This window comes from Narcine bancroftii, chromosome 1 (genome assembly GCF_036971445.1).
Source record: "Narcine bancroftii isolate sNarBan1 chromosome 1, sNarBan1.hap1, whole genome shotgun sequence".
Lineage (NCBI taxonomy): Eukaryota > Metazoa > Chordata > Chondrichthyes > Torpediniformes > Narcinidae > Narcine > Narcine bancroftii.
Window position 1 is genome coordinate 280,621,778 of NC_091469.1, and position 24,912 is coordinate 280,646,689.

General features: G+C 40.6%; 2 protein-coding genes across 5 annotated transcripts in view; both read right to left on the reverse strand.

The window, feature by feature from the left end:
- saal1 (serum amyloid A-like 1) overlaps positions 1-10,770 on the reverse strand; it is a 37,691-nt gene extending 26,921 nt beyond the window's left edge. The window contains exon 1 of the mRNA XM_069901356.1: positions 9,787-10,770. The gene's annotated coding sequence lies outside the window, so the exon portion shown is untranslated. The remainder of the gene's footprint in view (positions 1-9,786) is intronic.
- Positions 10,771-10,855: 85 nt separating this feature from the next.
- hps5 (HPS5 biogenesis of lysosomal organelles complex 2 subunit 2) overlaps positions 10,856-24,912 on the reverse strand; it is a 68,129-nt gene continuing 54,072 nt past the window's right edge. For all 4 annotated transcript variants that reach the window (XM_069901297.1, XM_069901282.1, XM_069901275.1 and 1 more), the window contains 5 exons: positions 24,750-24,869; positions 22,888-23,001; positions 19,302-19,408; positions 17,085-17,370; positions 10,856-11,349 (listed from right to left, as the gene is read on the reverse strand). In XM_069901297.1, coding sequence (XP_069757398.1) covers positions 11,289-11,349; positions 17,085-17,370; positions 19,302-19,408; positions 22,888-23,001; positions 24,750-24,869 — 688 coding nt within the window. In that variant the 3' untranslated portion in view covers positions 10,856-11,288. The remainder of the gene's footprint in view (positions 11,350-17,084; positions 17,371-19,301; positions 19,409-22,887; positions 23,002-24,749; positions 24,870-24,912) is intronic.

The following is a 24,912-nucleotide window of genomic DNA, read 5'->3' on the forward strand; positions in this document are numbered from 1 at the left end:
TCTCCAGTCATCCCATACAGGAAAGGGCTAAAGAAAAAAAAGGCACAAAGAATATCTTATCATTCCTGACTAGGTAATTGCATCTAAAAGGTTCTCTTTCAGTAGTCGACAAACAAAAATGTTCCTTCTCACTTGGCTTGTCCATATCCTGCTGGTCTCAAAAGACGAATTACCCAAGCACACCTGTTGCCCAAGAACTCTCAAGGTACATCATCAATACTGATGTCTCAATTAGACATATAGAAATGGATTTTGTTATACCTTCTATTGGTGAGCAAGGTATTGGTGGGGTATTTTCATTCAAGAATTTTCACATTAATTGCCATTGGAATCAAAGGTCAATCAAAACATGCAACTGGTCAATAAGTTATTTTAAACCAAAACACTACACAAACAGAAGGATTCCTTCCAACCTTCCATCATCCATTCCAAATTAGACATGTCATGGTTTGCACAGCGGTTATGACGCTATTACAGCACCAGTGATCTAGGTTTGAATCTGGTACTGCCTGTAAGGAGTTTGCACACTCTCCCTGTGACCTGCATGGGTTTTCTCCAAATGCTCTGGTTTCCTCCCACCATCCAAAACATAGTGTTTGTAGGTTAATTGGGTGTAATTAGGCAGCACAGATTTCATGGACCAGAAAGGCCTTCTATCATGCTTTATCATAAAAAATTTAAAAAGGAGTGGTCCTCTTGCGATATCAGTATGAGGGAAATTATTGGCAAGGCCAATTCCAATGGTGTCCTTCAACTTAGCTGCAAAGTTATTCTTCAACTCTGCAAATGTATGGACCATGGCCTTGTGGCCACAAACATCTTCAGACATTTAGCAAAACTGCTTGGGCACCCCTCCATTTAAAATAAAAACACTTCTTGGGCAACATCATTGTAAGATTATGAGATCCAAGAGATTTCAACTGATCTGTGTCATGAGAGAAATTGACAACTGTTGAGTGGTTTGGTGAAGTCAAACTTGTCTATCAGGCATGCATTAAAACACAGAAAACAACCCAAATCTCATACATAGCATGAGAGCTTCAGTAGTAAGTACACCAAAGGAAATTTCTAGCACTCTTCAGTGAAAAACTGCCCACGTGTACAGTGCCCTCCATAAATTTTTGGGAGACAACTTTTTCCTTTATTTGCTCTGTGCTCCCAATTTCAAATTGTAATCAATATACATGTGATTAAAGTGCACATTCCAGATTTTATTCAAGGATATTTGTGTATATTTTGGTTTGACCAAGTAGAAATTACATAGTCCCCTATTTCAGGGCACCATAATGTTTGTGACATTTGGCTTCACAGGTGTTTGTAATTACTGAGGTGTTTGTAATTACTCAGGTATATTTAATTGCTTCATTGGTGCAGGTATAAGAGCTAGGCTTGCTTCTAAGCTTTTGATCACCTTTGGAGTCTCTTGTTGCCATTTTTCAACATGCGGACCAGAATTATGCCAATGAAAGTTAAAGAAGCCATTATGAGGCTGAAAAACATGATTAAAACTGTAAGAGACATCGGTCATACCTTAGGATTACCTAATCAACTGCTTGGAACATCATTAATAAAGAACATACTTGTGAGCTCAGTAATCAGTAAGGGATTGGTAGGGCAAGGAAGACCTCCACTGCTCAGTGGCACCACGAGGGTTGGTGTCACCTAGTGCGGTAACATTGTGTCATCCCCCACCCCGTGGACTGAGTGTACAAGTATACCAAGCATAAAAGAAACAGATGTGTCCACTTTGTATGTCTGGGGTGGGGGGGCTGCAGCACTGAGTGGGGGGAGGGGGGGGGGAAGAGGGCTCCGATTGGAGCGCATTATAAGGTTCATAAAGTAAATTAGCTTAGAGTTTTAGCCTTGTAAGTATATTGATACATATGAGCTGGGGTTACAAAAAAATTGTTGTAACTAAATACAAGGTTATTTTTATTTTAAAAAATTCTACTGAAATATTTTAGTCATCTCTTCTGTGTCACCTGGTGCATTCCGCACCTCCCTTGTGATGCCACCGCCATTGCTGATGACAGAAGAATTCTCATCATAATGGAGAAAAATCCCAGGAAAATGTTGGATGTTGTAGGAATGTTGTCTTGTAAAGAGTTGAAAATAAGAAAACAGAAATGGAAAAGGAGGAAAGGTAATGATGGAAAAACGGAAAGAGAAGATAAACAAAATATAAAATGGCTACGCTGAACTATATGACTTTAAATATTAATGGAATACATAACCAAATTAAAAGGAAGAAACTACTAAATTTACTGAAAAAGGAAAAAATAGATATAGCATTTGTCCAAGAAACACACTTAACTGAATTGGAGCACAAGAAATTAAAGAGAGATTGGGTAGGACATGTAACAGCAGCATCGTATAATTCAAAAGCAAGAGGAGTGGCTATATTAATTAGCAAAAATGTGCCATTTAAAATAGAAGAGGAAATAATAGATCCAGCAGGGAGATATGTTATGATAAAATGTCAGATATATTCGGAGCATTGGAATCTACTTAATATATATTCACCTAACGAAGAAGATCAAAAGTTTATGCAAGATATCTTTTTGAAGGTAGCTAATACGCAAGGGAACATACTAATAGGAGGGGATTTCAATCTGAATTTGGATCCAAATATGGATAAAACGGGGAAAAAAATTAACAGGAAGAACAAAGTAACCAAATTTATAATTAAATCAATGCAAGAAATGAAACTTGTGGACATATGGAGGAAACAAAACCCAAAAGAAAAGGAATACTCATACTACTCGACTAGACATAAAACATACTCAAGAATAGACCTATTTTTGTTATCAGCTAGTATGCAGGATAGAGTAAGAAAAACAGAATATAAAGCGAGAATGCTATCGGACCATTCACCCTTAATACTGACAGTAAAGCTAGAATGTATAGATGGAGATTAAACCCCATGCTACTTAAAAGACAGGATTTTAGAGAATTTATTGAAAAACAATTAAAAATGTATTTTGAAGTAAATACGGAATCAGTGGAAGATAAGTTTATACTATGGGACGCAATGAAAGCATTCATTAGAGGGCAAATAATAAGTTATGTAACCAAGATGAAGAAGGACTACAATCAGGAAACAGAGCAGTTGGAAAGGGAAATAGTAAACAGAAAAAAAATTAGCAATGAAGGAAGATACAACTAAAAGAAGAGAATTGGCAGATAAAAAAATAAAATATGAAACATTACAAACATATAAGGTGGAGAAGAATATAATGAAGACAAAACAGAAATATTATGAACTAGGTGAAAAAACACACAAAATCTTAGCATGGCAGCTTAAGACAGAGCAAACTAAGAAAATGGTATTGGCAACAAGGAAAAAAGACAAACAAATTACATATAATCCGAAAGAAATTAAGGAAAACTTCAGAGAATTCTATGAACATTTATACCGAACTGAAAACGAAGGGAAAGAAGGGAAAATAGATGAATTTTTGACTAAAATTGAACTACCAAAACTACAAATAGAGGAACAAAATAAATTAACAGAACCATTTGGAACAGTAGAAATACAAGAGATAATAAAAAAAATTACCAAATAATAAGAGACCAGGAGAGGATGGACTCCCAATAGAATTCTACAAAACATTTAAAGACCTATTAATACCGCCCCTCCTGGATGTAATCAACCAGATTGATGAGACACAAAACTTACCAGATTCATGTAAAACAGCAATAATTACAGTGATACTAAAACAAGGGAAAGATCCACTCTCACCAGCGTCATATAGACCAATATCTTTGCTAAACACAGATTATAAGATAATAGCTAAACTATTAGCAAACAGATTAGCAGAACAGGTACCAAAAATGGTAAATTTAGACCAAACTGGATTTATCAAAAAAAGACGCACAACAGACAATATTTGTAAATTTATTAACTTAATTCATGCAGTAGAAGGAAATAAAGCACCTGCAGTAGCAGTTGCTTTAGACGCAGAGAAGGCCTTCGACAGAGTAGAATGGAATTATTTGTTCAAAGTATTGCAAAAATTCAGTTTACCGGAGAAGTATATTAATTGGATTAAAGCATTATATAAGGGACCGTTAGCGAAAGTGACAGTAAATGGACATGTATCAAAGCAATTTAACTTAAGCAGGTCAACGCGGCAGGGATGCCCACTATCACCGTTATTGTTTGCGCTAGCTATAGAACCACTAGCAGAATTGAAAAGAATAGATAATAATATAAAAGGAATAAAAATAAAAGACAGGGAATATAAAATCAGTCTATTTGCGGATGATGTGATAGTGTACTTAACAGAACCAGAACTATCAATAAAAGAATTATATAAGAAATTGAAGGAATATGGAGAAGTGTCGGGATACAAGATAAACGTAAATAAAAGTGAAGCAATGCCTATGAATAACACGGATTTCTCAAAATTTAAGAAGGAATCCCCATTCAGATGGCAAACGCAGGCAATAAGATACCTAGGTGTACAAATAAACAAAAATCTAGGCCAATTATATAAACTCAATTACAATCCACTAATGAAAAAATTACAGGAAGATTTAGAGCAATGGAAAGAGTTACCACTAACACTGATAGGAAGGATAAACTGTATTAAAATGAACATTTTTCCAAGGATACTATACTTATTTCAGGCATTGCCAATACAACTGACAGAAAAATTCTTCAAAGAGTTAAAGAAAATAATAAGGAAATTTTTATGGAGAGGGGGGAAACCGAGGATAGCACTAGATAAATTAACAGAATGGTATAAACAAGGAGGCTTACAACTGCCAAACTTCAAAAATTATTATAGAGCCGCACAATTAAGATACCTATCAGATTTTTATCAAACAAGGGAAAAACCAGACTGGACGAGATTAGAATTAGATAAAATAGGGGAAAAGATACCTGAACACATATTATATAAATGGGACGAAAAATTGGTACAACATAGAACTTCTCCAGTATTACACCATCTCCTCAATATTTGGAAAAAGATTCATGTAGAAAGAAATAAAACAAATTATCAATTACCAAAACTAATATTGACGCAAAATAAGCTACTCCCTTTTACAATAGACAACCTTTCCTTTAGAAAATGGGAAAAAAAAGGGATTAAAAGAATAGAAAATTGTTTTTCAGGAAGTAGATTGTTATCCTTTGAACAAATGAGAGATAAGTACAATATAACTGGAGATACAGCGCTGGCATATTACCAACTGAGATCCTACTTGAAAGATAAATTAGGAAGCAATTTGAGTTTACCAGAGGGAAGTAACCTTGAATATGTGATTACAGATACAATGTTAATCAAAAGATTTATAACAAATATGTATATTAAACTGCAAGAAAAGGAGAATAAGGAAACAAATGGTAAAACTAAACAAAAATGGGAACAAGATTTAAATATAAAGATAAAAAAGGAAACATGGGAGAAATTATGTTCTGGAACGATGAGAAATACAATAAATACGAGGCTACGTATGATACAATATAATTGGTTACACAGACTATACATTACACCGCAAAAGTTAAATAAATGGGACCCAACAGTATCTGATAGATGTTTTCGATGTAAAAAAGAAAGGGGAACAACAATTCATGCAATCTGGACATGTGAGAGAGTAGAAAAATTTTGGGATGATCTCAATCAGATATTAAATAAAATAACAGAAAACAATATACCAAAGAATCCAGAGATCTTTCTCCTAAGTAACATAAAAAATAAAGAATTTGGAATTGACTTGGAGGATGCACAAAAAAGATTTGTTAAGATAGCCCTAGCCGTAGCAAAAAAATGTATTATGTCAACCTGGAAATTGGAAGATAATTTGAAAATACAACAATGGTATATAGAAATGAATAAATGTATTCCATTAGAAAAAATAACATATAGTTTAAGAAATAATATTGAAATATTCGAACAAGTATGGGAGCCTTACATTAAATACAATAGCGAAAACCTACCGGGAACAAACATTACCTAAGTTGATGGAAGGAGAAGAGAAGAAAAGAATGGACTCAGTAGAATTTCTGGTGTATTTTTGTTGAATGACAACATTGTCTGACTGGCTTAAGATTGTATACCTAAAATGGATGAGGGGGGGTGGTGGGGGGGGGGGGGGCTTGGGAGGAGGGAGGGGGGGGGGAGAAAAAGTCACTGTATATGTGTGAAAAAGAAAAAGTGTATATAATGGCTAACGTGATTTATGGTGTGAAAAATAAAAAAATTAAAAATAATGGAGAAAAATCCCCAAATGCCTGTCTGACAGATCAGAAACACTCTTCAGGAGTCAGGTGTGGATGTGTCAATAACTAATGTCGGCAGAAGACTTCATGAACAGAAATTCAGACCACTGCAAGATGCAAACCACTAGTTAACCACAGAAACAGGATGGTCAGATTACAGTTTGCCAAGAAGTATTTAAAGTAAGCTGCAGAAATCTGGAAAAAGATCTTGTGGATAGATGAGACCATCTGTATCAGATTGATGGCGAGGGCAAATTGCGGAGGTGAAAAGGAACTGCCCAAGATCCAAAGCATCCCACCTCATCTGTGAAACATGGTGGTGGGGGTGTTATGGCCTAGGCAAGTATGGCTGTCAAAGGTATCGGTGCGCTCATCTTCATTGATGATGTAACTGCTGATAACAGTAGCAAAATGAATTCTGAGGTGTATAAAAACATCTTCTCTGCTGAAGTTCGAGCAAATGCCTCCAAACTCATTGAACGGTGTTTCATCCTACAGCAAGACAATGATCCCAAACATACACAAAGGAGTTTGTTCAAAGCTAAAAACTGGAAAATTACTAAATGGCCAAGTCAATCACCCGAACCAAATCCAATAGAGTTTACCTCTGATATGTTGAGGAGAAAACTTAAGGGGACAAGCCCCCGAAACAAGCAGAAGCTGAAGATGGCTGCAATAGAGGCCTAGCAGCATCACCAGAGAAGATACTCTATGAATCACAGACTTCAAGTAGTCAAGGGATATACAACAAAGTACTAAACATGACTACCTTAATATACCTGTACATACCATTGCTATGTCTGTACAAAAACAAAGGCAAGAAATCAGACTGCTCAAACTACAGGGGAATCACGTTGCTCTCCATTGCAGGCAAAATCTTCGCTTGGATTCTACTAAATAGAATAATACCTAGTGTCGCCGAGAATATTCTCCCACAATCACAGTGCGGCTTTCGCGCAAACAGAGGAACTACTGACATGGTCTTTGCCCTCAGACAGCTCCAAGAAAAGTGCAGAGAACAAAACAAAGGACTCTACATCACCTTTGTTGACCTCACCAAAGCCTTCGACACCGTGAGCAGGAAAGGGCTTTGGCAAATACTAGAGCGCATCGGATGTCCCCCCAAGTTCCTCAACATGATTATCCAACTGCACGAAAACCAACAAGGTCGGGTCAGATACAGCAATGAGCTCTCTGAACCCTTCTCCATTAACAATGGCGTGAAGCAAGGCTGTGTTCTGGCACCAACCCTCTTTTCAATCTTCTTCAGCATGATGCTGAACCAAGCCATGAAAGACCCCAACAATGAAGACGCTGTTTACATCCGGTACCGCACGGATGGCAGTCTCTTCAATCTGAGGCGCCTGCAAGCTCACACCAAGACACAAGAGAAACTTGTCCGTGAACTACTCTTTGCAGACGATGCCGCTTTAGTTGCCCATTCAGAGCCAGCTCTTCAGCGCTTGACGTCCTGCTTTGCGGAAACTGCCAAAATGTTTGGCCTGGAAGTCAGCCTGAAGAAAACTGAGGTCCTCCATCAGCCAGCTCCCCACTATGACTACCAGCCCCCCCACATCTCCATCGGGCACACAGAACTCAAAACGGTCAACCAGTTTACCTATCTCGGCTGCACCATTTCATCAGATGCAAGGATCGACAATGAGATAGACAACAGACTCGCCAAGGCAAATAGCGCCTTTGGAAGACTACACAAAAGAGTCTGGAAAAACAACCAACTGAAAAACCTCACAAAGATAAGCGTATACAGAGCCGTTGTCATACCCACACTCCTGTTCGGCTCCGAATCATGGGTCCTCTACCAGCACCACCTACGGCTCCTAGAAAGCTTCCACCAGCGTTGTCTCCGCTCCATCCTCAACATCCATTGGAGCGCTTTCATCCCTAACGTCGAAGTACTCGAGATGGCAGAGGTCGACAGCATCGAGTCCACGCTGCTGAAGATCCAGCCGCGCTGGATGGGTCACGTCTCCAGAATGGAGGACCATCGCCTTCCCAAGATCGTGTTATATGGCGAGCTCTCCACTGGCCACCGTGACAGAGGTGCACCAAAGAAAAGGTACAAGGACTGCCTAAAGAAATCTCTTGGTGCCTGCCACATTGACCACTGCCAGTGGGCTGATAACGCCTCAAACCGTGCATCTTGGCGCCTCACAGTTTGGCGGGCAGCAACCTCCTTTGAAGAAGACCACAGAGCCCACCTCACTGACAAAAGGCAAAGGAGGAAAAACCCAACACCCAACCCCAACCAACCAATTTTCCCCTGCAACCGTGTCTGCCTGTCCCGCATCGGACTTGTCAGCCACAAACGAGCCTGCAGCTGACGTGGACTTTTTACCCCCTCCATAAATCTTCGTCCGCGAAGCCAAGCCAAAGAAGAAACATGACTACCTTAATATACCTGTACCATTGCTATGTCCCAAATATTATGATGCCCTGAAATGAGGGGGCTAGGTATAAAAAGTGCTGTAATTTCTACATGGTCAAATCAAAATGTATGCAAATAACCTTGAATAAAATTTTGAATGTGCACTTTAATCACATGTAAATCACTCGATTACATATTTAAAACTGTGGAGCACAGGGGAAAATAAAGGGAAAAAAGTGTCTTTGTCCCAAACATGATGGAGAACACTGCATATACTTGGAAACAACACCATTGTTAAAGGCTGGAAAACTTACCATCATCACAAATGGTTCAATGACTTTAACAATGATGACAGTCTTTTTGTTCAGAAAAGGAAAGCTTTCTTTAATTTTCAAAACCTCCTTCTATCAAGTCAAGAGATCCTTACATCAGCTCCAAATCAATGTTCTGAGGCAAATTTAAGAACTCAAAAACATGTGGTAAACAAAGTAACAGAAATTTGGGTTTCTGCTGACAGACAAAAAGTGTAATTTTCTTTTGATGATCAAATCTAGACCAAGGTCATGTTGAGGTCTCAAACAGCTGAGGTCTGAAGATGGCCTACTTTTAAAAATATTGAATGCACAGTGTGCTGGAAGGAATACTTCCATCAGCTTCTAAGTTGAAAATCTATTGTGATAAATTACAGCATTAACTTAATCTCAGAATAAAAGTGTAATGAGATCTGTTTTTTTTAAAATTCAGTTTACGAGCAACTGTGAACTGTTAATCCAAGATAGTTTGCCACATGGCATTTGATTCCAAATATCAGGCTGATGCCAACTTCTTCACCCTTTCTTGCCCTCTAACATCCAAGTAAGACCTGTAACAATAATCAAACTCACTATGTTTATTGCACATTTTAAAGGTCCAGTTTCCCTGGAGTTTAGTATAGCCTAAGATTCTTCATCAAGCTCTGATGGATATAGCTTCTAGATTTAGCCTGCAGTTCACATAAGCCACGATACAACCAAACAACCCCCCCACACTGAACTAGCAGCCTCTTCCCAATTATTTCATTGCAGTCTGAATTCTGATGTTTACTCAATAATGTTGAAAATTTCCTGAGGTGAGTTGTTTGCAAAAAGATCAAATCCAATCCAACCAATTACTGACCAAACAGTATACTCACTTCAGTCAAGTTATAGAAAGCATTGTTGACAGGATTTATTAAACAATGCTTGCTTGCTCATATTCATTTTGGTGCTTCACAGGAGCACTTAGCTCCACGTCCTCACAATTCCAGTGGCAAGGTGACCAAGACTATCCATAACATCAAGGCATCGACTGAACGCACAATAAAAAATACAAGTAAAAATTAAATCTCTCCAATGTTTAAAATTATAGAATTTCTCAGGGTTTTAGGTCTGACTATCTTATCAATGGCCTCTCCTCCACCATAATTCAAATTTAGGGATGTTTCAACAAGATTGCCTAATGTTAAATTCTATTTGTAGTTCTTCAGCAAATAAAGGAACCCACAGTTGCATGTGGGGAAGTGTAATTGTGTTTCCTCAGAGAACTATGGTTTAATGGATAGTACCATTTCAGGCGAAATCTATGCAGATTGCCATTTATGAAAATATATGCATATTTTCACAACTGAAAACCAAATTTAATGACCTGTAACAGTTTTCTAAATTTTCCCCTGATGCAAAAATAAGTGGTAGAGCATACCACGATGAGGATATTGTGCTTCCGCAAGGGAATAAAGGGAAATTGAGAGACTGAGAGCAAACCTGGCAATAGAGTTCATGTGGTACAGTGTAAGAGGAAGCAGGCAAGTCCAAAAGTAGTTATAATGGGAAACGGCATGTCAGCCTTTAAGAATATGTAGGTTTTGTAACAATTGTACAGATTGCAAAAGGAAAACTATAGTTCAAAGACCAACAAATGAGATTGATTACTATTAAGTTAATTAGCGTGAAACCATCTTATTTATGTAATTTTTTTAGAAATGGAGAATAATAACATTTTTAATCATCCTTGCTGAAAGGAACTAATAATTTGTGCTCAGATTTGGTAGCAGCTGGGGTCCAAGTGGCCCTGAAATGGGGAAATTCCTGATCACTACTGTATCTCCCTGCTGCAAAGTGAGCTGTGAATAGATGTGGAGAGGACGGGAATGCTCAAACAAGTCATTAGCACTCATCATCCTGACTCATACATGAAGAGCTGCACCTTCATAAGAGGACATTAAATTGACAATATATATCAGCTTTATTTGTTGTCTGTCAGTGACTTTAAAACATTGGAAGTGCTTTTTACTTATGCACATACCCAGAGTGTAAAATGAGCATTTAGACATTTTAATTCAGAAAACTTTGACAACTTTTCTCCGCCCAAATTTTAAAAAGTGGGAGGACACTATTTGCCATTAGTTTAAATCAACATGATCCAGTGGGTATATAAAATATGATATCTCTTCATACTTCCAGATTGTGAACACACCATTTCATTATCTGTCAATTTCAAGGCAAAGTAAATGGCATCATTTCAATACAAGCCTCTGACAAACAAGGACCAGTGAATAATCCAGTTGGGTTCTCAAAGCAATAATGCAAAAGGGAAAGCAGAATCATTGAACACTGGAGATCAGCATGAAGCAAGTTTGCTTCCATTTCATAGGGTTCTCTATGCTTGGTTAGACAACAGGAAACGATCACATCGCTCCAGCATAGCCTGCACAAGGGCCCTGCAACAGAAAATACAAAGTCAGACATAACACAAAGCAGCTTGCCATTTATTTATTTATTTTTCATTTATCTTTTCCCAGGCCTGGGGATTGACTGCGGTGTCATGTCTATCTACTATGGAGAATTGATAGTAAACTTTGCGATAAGATTAAAAAGGCTTGGGAATTGAAACTTGCAACACCCTTATCGGAGGATCTATGGTGGGACAAGATTCTTAAACTGGTGAATAAATCTTCAATATGTGCATGACATTCATTAATCCAATTTAAAGAGGTACATCTTGTTCACATGGCCAAAGGTAAATTGGTTTGTATCTTTTCTAATATTAACCTTAATTGTGACAGATGCAAATCTGATATTGCTACATTGACATATTTTTTGGTCTTGTCCATCCTTAGAAATCTACTGGAAATAAAATTTTTTACATCTTTTCAACTGTACTTCAGGTGGAGGCACAACCCAATCCAATAACTGTTCTTCTTGGGGTTATCAAACCAGACGTAGGGAGACTTTCTGTACCTGTGCAATGGGTTGTGACCTTCTCTACATTGTTGGCTAGAAGAGCCATCTTATTAAGATGGAAAGACTCTAGACCAGGGGTGTCAAACTCAAATTCACGGAGGGCCAAAATTAAAAACTTGGACTAAGTCGAGGGCCGAACTAAATATTTATTGAAAATTTTCAACAACATCTGCACGTTTTCTCTTCTTTCAACATATGTAATGTTAAACTTTAGGATATAACTTTAGGAGGATAATGTTACAGGTCAGGAGTAGGTAGCTCAAGTTCACCCTTTGCTTGACCTGAGGGAAACATATTTGGTCCCTGTGGAGATGTAGTCAGCATTCACAGGCTGTGTCCATTTTGGCCTGCATCAGGACTCAGCATTTCCTGCTCACTCCTCAGGCTCTAGGCCTCTATTCACCCTCGACCCACCATCCCTCTACCTGACCAGTCCTTTACCCAACCTCTACTCACCCCTCACTCTGCCTCTACCCACCCCATCCTATACACGCCCCTCTACTGCCTCTCCCCTCAACCTGTTCCTCCCTCTACCTGTCTCTCACCCTCTAATCACCCCTCCCCTACTCGCCCTGCCCCTCCCCTTTTACCTCTTCCCTATCCACCCCTCCTTCTACTCATCCCTCCCTCTAACTGCCCCTCGCACCACCATAACTTCTCCTGCCCATTACTCCTCACCTACACCCTCTGCCCACCCCTGCTTACCCACCCACTCAGGCCCAGCGCGCTGCCGATCAGCCTTTGCAGACTGCCACTATCTCTCTCTTCACGTGCAGGGCCGAACCAGCCGTCCCTGGGGTCCGCGCGGGTGCAAGCGCTGAAGGCCGTGCCGACCGGGAGAAGTGTGCTCGCGCTGTGGAAGGGCCGTCCGGTACCAGTCGCACGGGGTTCGTGCTGCCCGGGGGCCGTGCGCAGCCTGCCATGCCCGTCGCGCCGACAGGAAATCACAGGCGCTCGCCAATCCGCCGCACCGCTCGACAGGTGGGAGAAGTGACTGGTTGTGCGGGGAGCCTTCCAACTGGCTTGCCGGCTGATGACATCGACAGACTTCTCGTGTTACAATTTCTCGTGTTACAATGGGGAAGGATGTGCAATGAAGGGGGAGGATGGTGGGGGTGACATTACCAAAAAACAGCATCGGCTCTCGCTGCAGGGCGGGCCACCTCTAATATATTTTTGAAATGATCTTGCGGGCCAATCCCGCGGGCCAGAGTTTGACATGTGTGCTCTAGACCTGTCCTTTTTAAGTTCAGAAAAAATTAGATATCAAGTATTTTGTTGAATATCATGATATCGTTGAAATTTGAAGCTACATGGGGACCTTTTATGTCTTATTTTCATTTGATGTAAATGTTTCTAATGCGATAAAATGTATTTACTCTTCCAGATGAGATATAGTTTTACTTTTGTTTTTTGATTCACGGTATGAATCAAAAATTACAAAAGACATGTGACCCTCAGGATAAGATGCTCAGATTTTTTTTTGGTTAATTTTTTTTTAATAGAGTAGGTTAGGTGGGGTATATATAAAATATAAAATATTTTTGATGTCTTTTCTGGTTGCATCCAGTGCAGTGAAAGGGGGATCTGACTTTATACTGTTTGAAGTTTTATCTGTTCTGTTCCCTTTTCTTCATTGTATTTTTTATAAAAACCAATAAAAAAGAGTAATGATAATGATGCTTAATCTTTTTCCTACCTACACCATAGACATGAAATCTTCCAGTTGGAGTTAAGAGGTCATGCTTGTGCAGACAAAAACACTCCATATCACTTCACAGAGGTGAAACAGGTTACAAACTTGGTGAGTTAAAAGGGACCAAAGGTCAATCAGAATCGTGTATTTGAGCGTAAAAGGCAATAGTCTCCAGATTATATTGTGATGGACAAAAAGCATCTCCATGGCTGCCATACTATTGGCAAAGGTGTTATTATTTAATTTACCTTGCCCCAGCAATACGGCATTTTGAGGATATTACCGATCATCCTTGGTACGGGATAGAGTAAAAAGAGATATTGTGGTCAGTGTGCTATGCAGTGAATAAAAGAAAAACCACACAGAAACTATGAGTGAGCTGAACCAACCAAATGACTTTCCTGGAACTCTCCAAAACCTTATCAGAACGGTCCCCATGATCCTTTGCGCCCCCCACCCCAACCCGGTCCATTGCGATGTCAGCCCAGCTTGCGGATCAGTGCAGCCCGCTACATGACCCCACTCGGAGGTGTTGAGTCCGCAGTTCGTACGTTCGGAAGGCCGACCTCTCTGCCACAGGGCTGGAAGTTACTGGTTGGTCAAGGTGTGCTGGTTTGAGGTGGTCAACCATGAACGTTTCCTGCCTACCCCCAATGTCCAAAGGCACATAGTCCAATTGTGTCGCAACACCTTGTATCCACCCTCATATGGGTGGTAAAGGGGTGTCCTGTGCATGCTTCTCCTTATGAAGATGTATTTGCAGTCTTCAAAATCCTTTGAGACGTAGAGCTGTGGCATGAGGTTGGGACGGGAGCAAGGGTACCCACCTTCTCGCAAAGTTGCGTTAGCAGGGCCGTAGTTGTTTCCTCTTGGCCACGTGCTGCTGACACAAACTATTCCAGGTCTGTCAGTGGGGCCCCATAGACAAGCTCAGCAGAGGATGTGGTCAAATCCACCTTTAACTCTGTGCGGATGTCAAGGAGCACGCAAGGCAGGCATCCACCCAATCTGGGCCTCAGAGCTGCACCAGGAGAGCAGTCTTTAAATACCGAAGGAACATTAGACTGTGGGTGGTAGGCCATGGTGAGATGTAACTGAGTCTCTAGGAGCTGTGTCAGTGGTGCCCATAGGCCAGACGTGAACTGTGCCTCCCGTCCGACGTGATATTGGAAGGAAGGCCAAAACGGGCTATCCAGTTGGCGAATAGGGCCCTGGTGCAAGGTGTTGTGGAAGTGTCCAAGAGTGGAACAGCTTACGGTCATCTAGTGAACTTGTTCACCATCGAGAACAAGTACTTGGCGCTTCTGGAAACCGGCAGCTGCCCGACGATGTCCATGTGAATGTGGTCAAATTATATGTGTGTCAGCAGGAAGGACTGAAGAGGGGCTGTCACGTGCCTCTGCACTTTGGATGTCTGACTGTGCAGGCAAGTTCTGGCCCAGTGGCCATGCTGCATTAATCTGTCTGCAACCAGTCGAATTGTCACCTGGATGGATGGTTGGGTGCACCAACCCATGTAGCATGTCGAAGACGCGACACTTCCACACAGAAGAAGCGATGGGCCTAGGTTGTCCGATGGAAACATCACAGAGAAGTGTTGCTTTGGATAGCCCAAATCGCAGGTCTTCCAGCTGTAGCCCAAAGATTGCAGTGTGGTAGGCAGATATCTTGCCATCCTGCCGCTGGGCCACTGGGAGTTCTGTATAGTCGATTCCGGGGGACAGGGAGTGCACAGACTGGACGAACGTATAGAACAGAGTGTCAACCATGAGGTTGTTCTTGCCAGAAATGTGCTTGATATCTGTCGTGTACTCCGAGATACAAGAGAGATGATGTTGCTGCCTTGCTGACCATGGGTCCGACACCTTGGCAAAGGAAAAAGCAAGGAGTTTGTGATCGGTGAAGACCATGATACCTCGTTCTTCGAGGAAACAGCAGAAATGGCGTACAGCAAGGTAGAGGGCCAGCAACTTCCTGTTGAACGCACTATTGCTCCGGAGGTCGCAGTAATCTATTGATGAAAGTGAGCAGTCTCCAATGTTCATCAATCAGCTACTCTAGGATGCTGCTGATGGCTGTATTGGATGCGTCGACTGTGAGGGTGGTGGGCACATCAATGCGCGGATGCACTAGAGGGGTGGCATTGGCCAGAGTGTCTTTGGCCTGGTCCCAGCTGAGTTCTTTAGTCTGACTGGACAGCTGGTCAAAAAGAGGTCGCATGATCCTGGCAGCTGATGGAAGGAAACGATGGTAGAATTTGACTATCCCAACAAACTCCTGCAAAATGACAGTACTTGGCTTATGAATGACCTCAACCTTTGACAGAAGAGGGAACACCTCATGTCAATCAATGCGGTGCCCAAGGAAATCCATGGCCATCAGGCCAAACTGGCATTTTGCTGGATTGATGGCTAGGCCGCAGTCACTCAGTCACTGGCAGAGCAGCTGCAGGTGTGCCTGTCATGAATTACTGGCAATGAGAATGTCATCTAGGTAGATAAAAATGAAATCCAGGACGAGCTCCACCGAATCCACGAGTCTCTGAAAAGTCTGCGCTGCGCTTTTGAGGTCAAATGGCATGCAAAGGAACTCGAAAAGGCCGAATGGAATGATGAGGGCTGTCTTGGGGATGTCGCCAGGGTGCATGAGGATCTGGTGATACCTCGAGACCAGGTCCATTTTTGAAAAGATCCTCGCTCTGTGTAGATTGGTCTTGAAGCCCTGGATGAGGTGAACCGGGTACCAGTCAGCTGTCATGGCGTCACTGAGCAAGCGGTAGTCCCCACAAGATCTCTATCCCCCAGAAGACTTCAACACCACATGTAGATGAGAGGCCCATGGGCTGTCCGAGTGCTATATGATTTTCACCTTCCTGAATTCTTCCTTCGCGAGCCACAGCCTGTTGGAAGTTTGCATGACTGGGCATGTAGTGGTGGTTCCTGCATGGGGATATGGTGCTGGACACCACATGTGGTGGAGAACTGAAGTGTTAAATTGGCTGGGAATCCTGTCAGGATTCTGACAAAATCATTGACCATACTGTTCTCGAAACTTGTGCTAGATGCTTTCCTGAATCTACAAATTACAGGTCACGCGAATAATCGTGAACAGGGCTGTAAATGGGAAACTAAACCATATATAAAGACTTGTGCCCATCTGCTTATAGGCTTTCTTGCAGAAAGAACCCTGTTGTAGGTTACAACAGGTCTTCTTGTGTAACAGAGAACCCAGTGTGCAAAGCTAACAAAGTTGTGTTTACTCGCATTAGTTGACAATCTCTTCTTTATATTTGATTGAAGTAACAGTACAAGCTTAAAAATTATGCAGTGATAACCAAAATTATTTTCTCAGTGAACCAAATGGAACAAAGTCCATTTAAATTAACATGCTACAGTTCAGAAATGTGTCAGCTTCTGCTCTACGTGGCTTGTACTCTGCTAAGTACTTTAAAGCAGCAAGAGTAAGATATTTCCAATACCTTATAAACAGGTTAATGTAACTTTCTGCCCAACTCACCTCTGTCTTTTTTCTGCAATCCTTAATATGTTGCAAACCTTGAGAAATCTCTCTGACATGTTTCCATGCAGGTTGCTGTCCTGTAACACAGTGAGTGCTTGGTCCGGGCCTACTGCCTTTGCAAGGAGAAGAGCCACATTTTCCAGAGTGATGCAATTTGACCAATCAGAATGATCCTCGATGAGACTGTCTCCATTCTGCATAGCAGCACAGTGAGTAATGTCATGGTGATTCTGAACCAGCTCCATAATAAATTTCCACTCCTCCAGGGTCTCTGGCATTACACCTGAACAAAATAGTCATGGTGTTAAAATTTTCTCCCACTGGTTCAATTAGTAGTTCGAAATGGACAATACAACAGGCACATTCATTTTATCCAGCTTATGTTAGGCATGGTGATACGGAGACAGTCTACAACTAGACAAATGTGTGCAGTACGAATATATTTTCAAAATAAAAAAGTAATTGAATTGTTTGTGACAAAATACTAGAGCAAAATACAGTAAGAAGCCTAATTTTTCCTATCTAAGCAATCCAACTCCTAAAGCTGATTGTGCAATAATAACAAATATTTTGTGTAGTATAGATACTCCCCGATTTTGGCCATAATTGGGACCAAAGGATCAATTGTATCTTGGAATGGACGTAAGTAGGTATTTTGCCTGTGCACGTGGAGTACTGAAGTCTTAAAGCAAACTTTTTAATCAAATGTTGTATTTGACAGGCTATAACAGGGATAGAGGGCATGTAAAAGCCAAAATGTGCATACTTAGCTTGTTAGTCGGCGTCCTGGGGTCCATAGGCTGGACGTGGCCATCTTGATTCCTGAGCGCATGCACGAGTCTTCGGTTAGTGCAAACGCAGTGGGTTATGTATTGGAGTTTGGTTGGCGCATGCGCGAGAGTTAAGCACCCTGACATTATTAAATTCACATCCTTAACTCTCGCGCATGCGCCAACTGAACTCCAGTACGTGAACCCACCACGCACGCGCCAATCAAACTCCAATTCGCGAATCCATCGCACATGCGCCAACCGAAGATTCGACTAACAAGGTAAGTACGTACATTTTGGCTCTTGCATGCCCTGCATCCTGTTATAGTTTGTCATATACAACGTAAACTGCGTAAATTTTATATTTTTTCTTACATATTTTTTTTTTAATTTGGTTGTATGTGTGGATGAACGTAACTAGCATAAATCACACATCAAGGAGTACCAGTATTAAATATAAGTGCAGAGAGTATTGTAACAAGTCAAATAATGCAGGATATGGAGAAAAGTTTTTAAAAGTGCAGAGAAAAGAGAAAAATACAGTTGTAAAAGACAGCGCATAGGCATCATCTTCTGCTAATGTGTGATACATTCCATAGCACAAGGAAAGGAACAGCCATACAGAGTGGGACAGATCCAACCAAACTAGAATTACTCAGAACAAGATATGAGGACACTCTGCCTTAGATGTAGAACATGTCAAGAAGCAAACTAACATAACATGATGACATGGAAAGACTTGGTTTTGCCTGTGATATTCAGAAAGGGAACTAAGAATTCTAGCAACATGAAGTAGATACCGTATATGCTGTCATATAAGGTGACCTGACACTTAAAAATTTTGCCCTAAAACCTGGGTCACCCTATATGTCATGTCTAAAATGCGTTCCTTGATGGCAAGTCTCAACACCACCATCATCTTCCCGCTGGGTCTGATGCAATCTTACTTATGCCCTGTTAGTTATTTGCGAAGTCGCAGTCCTTCTCTGCAGGGTCCATCTGCCAAGTCCGACTGCCGTTGGCTCTGTACAGGTTTTAAATGGCCTGTTACAGGAACCAATAGTGGATTATTTTAAAACATCCAAACAAAATTAAACCTTTACTTTGTAATTTGTTATTAAAATTATTGTCATTTCCTTTTAAAAGGCATCCACTTGTCAGCATAAGTGTCAGATTTGGGGATCACTCAAAACCAAGACTTTAGGTGGAAATTCCAGGGTTGTCCTATACAACAGCATATACAGTTCTTATCACTTCTTCACATATATCTATGCCTTAACATTTTTTCAATTGAACTCCTCAATCATATCTGACTTTTGGGGAATATTATGAGCATAGCAAAAGGGAAATTAAATGAATATTGAAATTATTTTGGGAAAGTCTGCTTGAAAATACAAACTCCAAAATAAATATCAATTCAATTTTTAGATGATGAAATACAAACCATTTTGTGAATCAAGAAGGCTTATATCATCAAGATAAACAATGACAGTGAAAGCTTCAGTTCTGCGCTCCAGCTGCAGACAAAGTGATAGATAACCAGGCCAGAACCTGAGGACACAAACGACTCAATGTTAAAAACAAATCATTACTCCAGCTAAAAAAATACCAACACCATATGGACATATAGCTTACAGATCTCACTTTATCTCACTCCATTTCCTAACTTGCCCTTTGCAACCCTCTCACAGATCTTTCCTTTCTGCCTTTCTCAGAATATGGGCTCATTTCAACAATTACCCTGATCCTCCCACAGTATGCTCCCATGGAACACTTTTCTCTCTGCCTCCCTGTAACTCTCTTTATTGGAGACTACCTTTTTCCTTTCTGTTATTCATTGTGGCCAATTATACCCTCCTGTAGTCCTCTTTCACAGGTTGCTAGATGTCTTCCATCCATTTCTTACCATGGTTTTTCCCTTTCTAAACTGGAGGAGTGCCGGTTCTTGGAGAACCCTTCACCAATCTGCAAGACTACTTAAATTCACCTCCACTTCAGCCGTGATTCAAACCACCAGGAGCACCCAAAACCAGTGCCAACTGAAGTCAAGAAAGGACAAACGGAGAACAAATTAAGGGGCAGAAGCGGCACGTGACAGATTATGTTACATTTTATATTGTATATAGATATGTTTTAAAAAGGGATAAATTGTGGCAGGTTTTTTTGGGGTAGGTCACATACAAACACTTCAAAACAAATCTCATTTAAAATGCCAGAGCTCAAGCCAAACAGTCCAGGCTCCGGGTGCCTTTGCACAGACTTTGAAGAATACCTATAAGGACTTCATAAGTAGGTGTTAATTGGACATGCTGTGGAGTAATGGATTATTGTTTTGGAAAGCAACAGATGAATGAACTCAGAAGATTATGCCTGGAGCCGCTGTCTGTCTGAGTGTATTTGGCTGTTCTAAGAGGGTGATGTGGTTTTCTCTAAATGTGTGTGAGGGAGAATTCAGTTCCACAGATCAGCAGCTGGGACTGGAACATGACAAGCTGGCAAGCTTGTGGAGAAACCCCATTTTGAAGACGGGTTGTGAGTTTTTAGTTCAGCCTGGTCAAAGTCCTTGTGGTCCATATAAGAGGAGAGGACTGGCTGCATAATGTTTCACTTGAAATAAGGGAAACAAAAAGGAATTCTGTGGTGACCTGAAAGAAAGAGGTTATTATCTGGAAGATCTTGATGGGGCACGTTTCTTTGGCAAGACACTGAAGTGGCTGATCAGAAGGAATCAATTGTGGGTGTCCAACAAGCAAGAAATCTCTCTGAAAACTGACAACAACCTTCCTGAGTGGTAACCATTTACCTTTCAAGCACCAAAGCCTGGTGAACTTTATAAATGTTAAATTCTGTGCACAGTATAAGAATTGCCCGATACCAGTGAATTTGGAGGATTGAGAAGTGAGATTGGACTGCAAATCAAAGAACTTTTCTGAACTTACATGCACATTACCTACACGTGTGCTTAGAATTAGAAGGGGGGGGGGTTAAGATAGCTTAAGTTAATAGTAACAAGTTAAAGTTTAATCCTCTTTATGTTTAAAGACAATTAAAAGCAAATTTTGTTTACGTAACCATTTGTCTTGGTGAATTTCTATTGTTGCTGGGCTTTGGGGTCCTCTGGGCTCATAACATACTTACCTGTTAAATGGAACGCCCTAGGATTCGTAGGACGTCCACGGCCAGCTGGCGCATGCACGATGAGGGGAAATGTGACTGCAACGCTCAGAAGCTGGATGGGGGGGGGTAGGGAGGTGCTATTTTAAATCAACCCAGTGTTATCGCCCCCCCCCCCCTTTTAACTCCTTGGCATTTATCGCCCCTCCCCCGACCACTTTGGAGATCCCTAGTTTAACCTCTGTCAGCTCCACTCAAGTCACTAGAAATGCAGATATCAAGCCTGGAATAAGCAGATGATGCTTGCAAACAATCATATCGAGGCTAAACTTAAAACCATCAATGATGCATTCATTGAAGACTCTGAGAGAAGAGTCTGAATTCCTGTGAAATAAAAGTCCTCTACCAAACTGTCTCTACTTCACACCAGTTTCTTTCAGATACAAGTTTCAAGATCAGAACCTGGAAAAAGTGGATCACGTTTCTTATTTTGAGAACCACCTCTCAATGCAGGCAGACAAGGAATGCAGAGCAGTCTTCAACCACCCAGGAAAAAGTGTTTGGAAAGTACTCATCAGAGAACCCTGTCTTCCTGTATATTCTGGAGACATGAAATTCCTACAATAGCCACCCAAAGCACTCAAGACCTCCCACCAAACGTGGCACTCAAGACCTCCCTCCAAATTCACTGGTAGAATAAACAAACCAACGAGCACTCTCTCCAAAATGAACATCCAGTTTCAAAGCTCTAATCAAACTGAGGTGGCTTATTTGAGTGGACTCCTAGGTATGCCATTGTTTAAAATGGAGAACTGTGGGAAGGTGATAAAGAACCTCAAAATTATTTGTCAGAAGCATGCTGAAACCCAGAGGAAATGGAAGAAGCATAGCATCCCTCAAACTTTTGCCCTCTTGCACATTTCAGCTCTTTTCCTGTATCAACTGTGGGAAAGTCCGCGAACTTGTAATGATATCATTAATCACCTCAGAACTTTCAAAATTAGCGAAAAAGCAAGTCATTATTGAGTCTTACTTTCGGCCTGAGGAGAAACTTTCCTCTCTTACACCCAACATGCTGTTCACCTCAACATGCTGTTCACTGCTGTTAATTTGATTTGGATTCTTTAGGAATCGTAAACAATTTAAAATGGAGAAATAAATTGCAGACTCAGTCTCTCACCATCAGCTTCGGTGATGCTTGGCTACACTCAAGTCAATTTGCTACCTGTCCTCCACTGTTAATTACCTGTTTTTAAGACATTTTAAAGAATTCTCACTTTCTTCACATTCGATTCCTCATTGACAGGATTCAGTTTGCTTCATTTTTGATTGATTAGTAGTTTTTTGGCTTTGTCTATGTCCCAACTCACAGACAGCAGGTGCTCTGGTTTCCTACCACCTTTCAAAACATATGGTGGTTGTAGGTTAATGAGGGTATTTGGGCAGAACAAGGCCGTGAGCAAGAAGGGCCTGTGACTGTGCTGCATGCCTAAAAATTAAATTAAATAATTAAATTTCCCCTCCAAATTGCTAGCTGGTTTGAAGAGCGCTGGTTATTTTACGGATCCAATTTCACAGGTGCCAACCTCTTCCCAGTCCTTCAGCTAATTCTTCAAGAGAGAATGGACAGTGGTGCTGAGGGGCTCTTCAAAAGTTGTGATATCTTAGAAAATGCTTACCCTAATATATTCCATCAGGATGAAACCAAAAGCTTTCTAAAATAACAAAAAAGGATATCCATTACGTCTTCCTCTATAATCCAAATAGTTTGGATCCATTTTCGCTCTTGAAATGCTGAGATTGACTGACCTAGAGCTTTCTGATTTTTACAGGGTAGTAGTACCCACTGTACACAACTGGTACAGAACAGAGACGCAGCAGCTAAGTACAGAAAGAAAAAGATTGGGTTGACTTACCCATGAGATCTGCAGATGTCCAACATGTTTTCCTTTGTAGCAAGATCTCCTGGCAGCTGAATAAAGTAACTGATCAGTTGAGCATAGCCCCAGGTAAATCGGTGGGAATGCACCCTGGGAGAAACAACAGAAGCAATTATCTACATCAAAACCCCACTATTGGATTAGCATTCCCATATTCTCAACTTTGATTTAGAATCAAACGTTGTACGTGTAGTTCCAGTCCATGGACTTGAAGAGAGTAATAGTAAGAGCCACTTCGCCGTTGCAGTTGCCATCATTTCGATAAGACGTTAGACTAATGCTCAACCCTCAGAGATGAAAAAGAAAACACATCCCGGAGCACTTATTCAAAGATGAGCAACACACAAAAACAAATGACCTGGTCAGTATCAAATAGATGTTTTGGCATGTCACATATCCTGCCTTGTAAATGATAAGTGTTCCCTGGTTGTACTTGTTTCTGTAAGATGATAATTAGACTTTTCTTTCTTTTGAAGTGATATTTTCTCACGTGCTTGGATTCTGTTGTCTCCCAGATTTTGGTAATTTTTTTCCAAAATCTCCAGATAAGACTTTTCATTGTTACCTCTCCACTGACAGCCTATCCATAGCCTTTAGAATAGTTGATCACACCATCCTACTCCAAATGCCTGTCCACAGTCCTCTTTCAGGGTATGTAACTTGCTTCACGCTTATCCATCTCTGAGAATCATCTCCTCCAGTTCCATAAGATCTATTTTTGGCCCCCCACTACTTCTCATCTACATGTTGTCCCTTGGTGACATTAACTAAAAACAACTATTTTCATTAGCACACTGAGAAGGAGCCCCCTCTCTACCATTTCTATCTTGTCATAACTACGATTCATGAGCATCATTTTCCTCCAAATTTTGGGATATAAATTTCAGTTCATGGGAGCCTCAGTCTGCTTGGCACAGCTGTAAATCTATCATGGAATAAGAGAAAAGTATTGAGAAGCAATAAATTGTAACAAGGAGAAAGTGTGCTTCTGCTCAATGCTAAACCATTTCTTAAGATGTCAAGAAAGCAGCCTCTATCCTCAAGGACCCCCACCCCTTAGTCCATGCCCTCTTCACTCTGCTACCATCCAGAAAAAGGTTTAGGGGCCTAAAGACGAGCACTCAGTGGCACAAGGACAGCTTCTTCCCCTCTGCCATCAGATTTCTGAACGAACAATGAACCATAGACACTACCTCACTTTGTCTTTTGTTTTTCTTGCACTATTTTTATTTATTTCAAAATGTGGTTTATAGAAATCTTTGCACTGTGATACTGCTGCAAAACAATGAATTTTGTGACATGTTCAAGACAATAAATTCTGAATCTGATTTCAAAACCTGGATCTTGACATAACACTTATTAAACACAAATGCTGAACCTCTTAACATATTTATGCAATTTGAAATTTATTCAAAGGTTATGCAAAATATAAAAGTATTTAATAAAATGCAAAAGTAAGCCAGGTCAATTGTGGTGCCAATAATTTATCAGTATCATTTACTGTAAAGAGCATCTTTAATGCATGGATTGCAGTCGTTCAACATCTTTTTCCAAAGATAATTAGTGGCTAGGAAATGCTAACTAAAAACACATATCTTATTAAAATGAAACAAAATCCTATAGTAAATTAATCTGAGAAAACCTGCAAAATTTGGAAAACAAACCACATTGCAAATGGTCAGATATTTTTCAGAACGTCTGGTAGATGCTACACTGTGTCAAATGATTTTCTCTCTTTATAATCCGAGCACACTGTGCTGCAGGGTCATAAATGAGATTAATGTGCACTGCAGTGTGTGTTAAGCCAGCATAGAGATCGTGAAAAAAATGCCCCCTACCTGGGATTTTCATCAATGTCTGTGGTGTCAGCCCTCTGAGGGGCGTCATGAGACACAGCAAGTTGCAGCCAATCCAATTTCCTACATTTTGGCTGAAGGATAGCCTCTAACAGGTTCAATCTGTTCATTAGAAACGCAAAAAAATCAGAAAATAGGTGTAGAA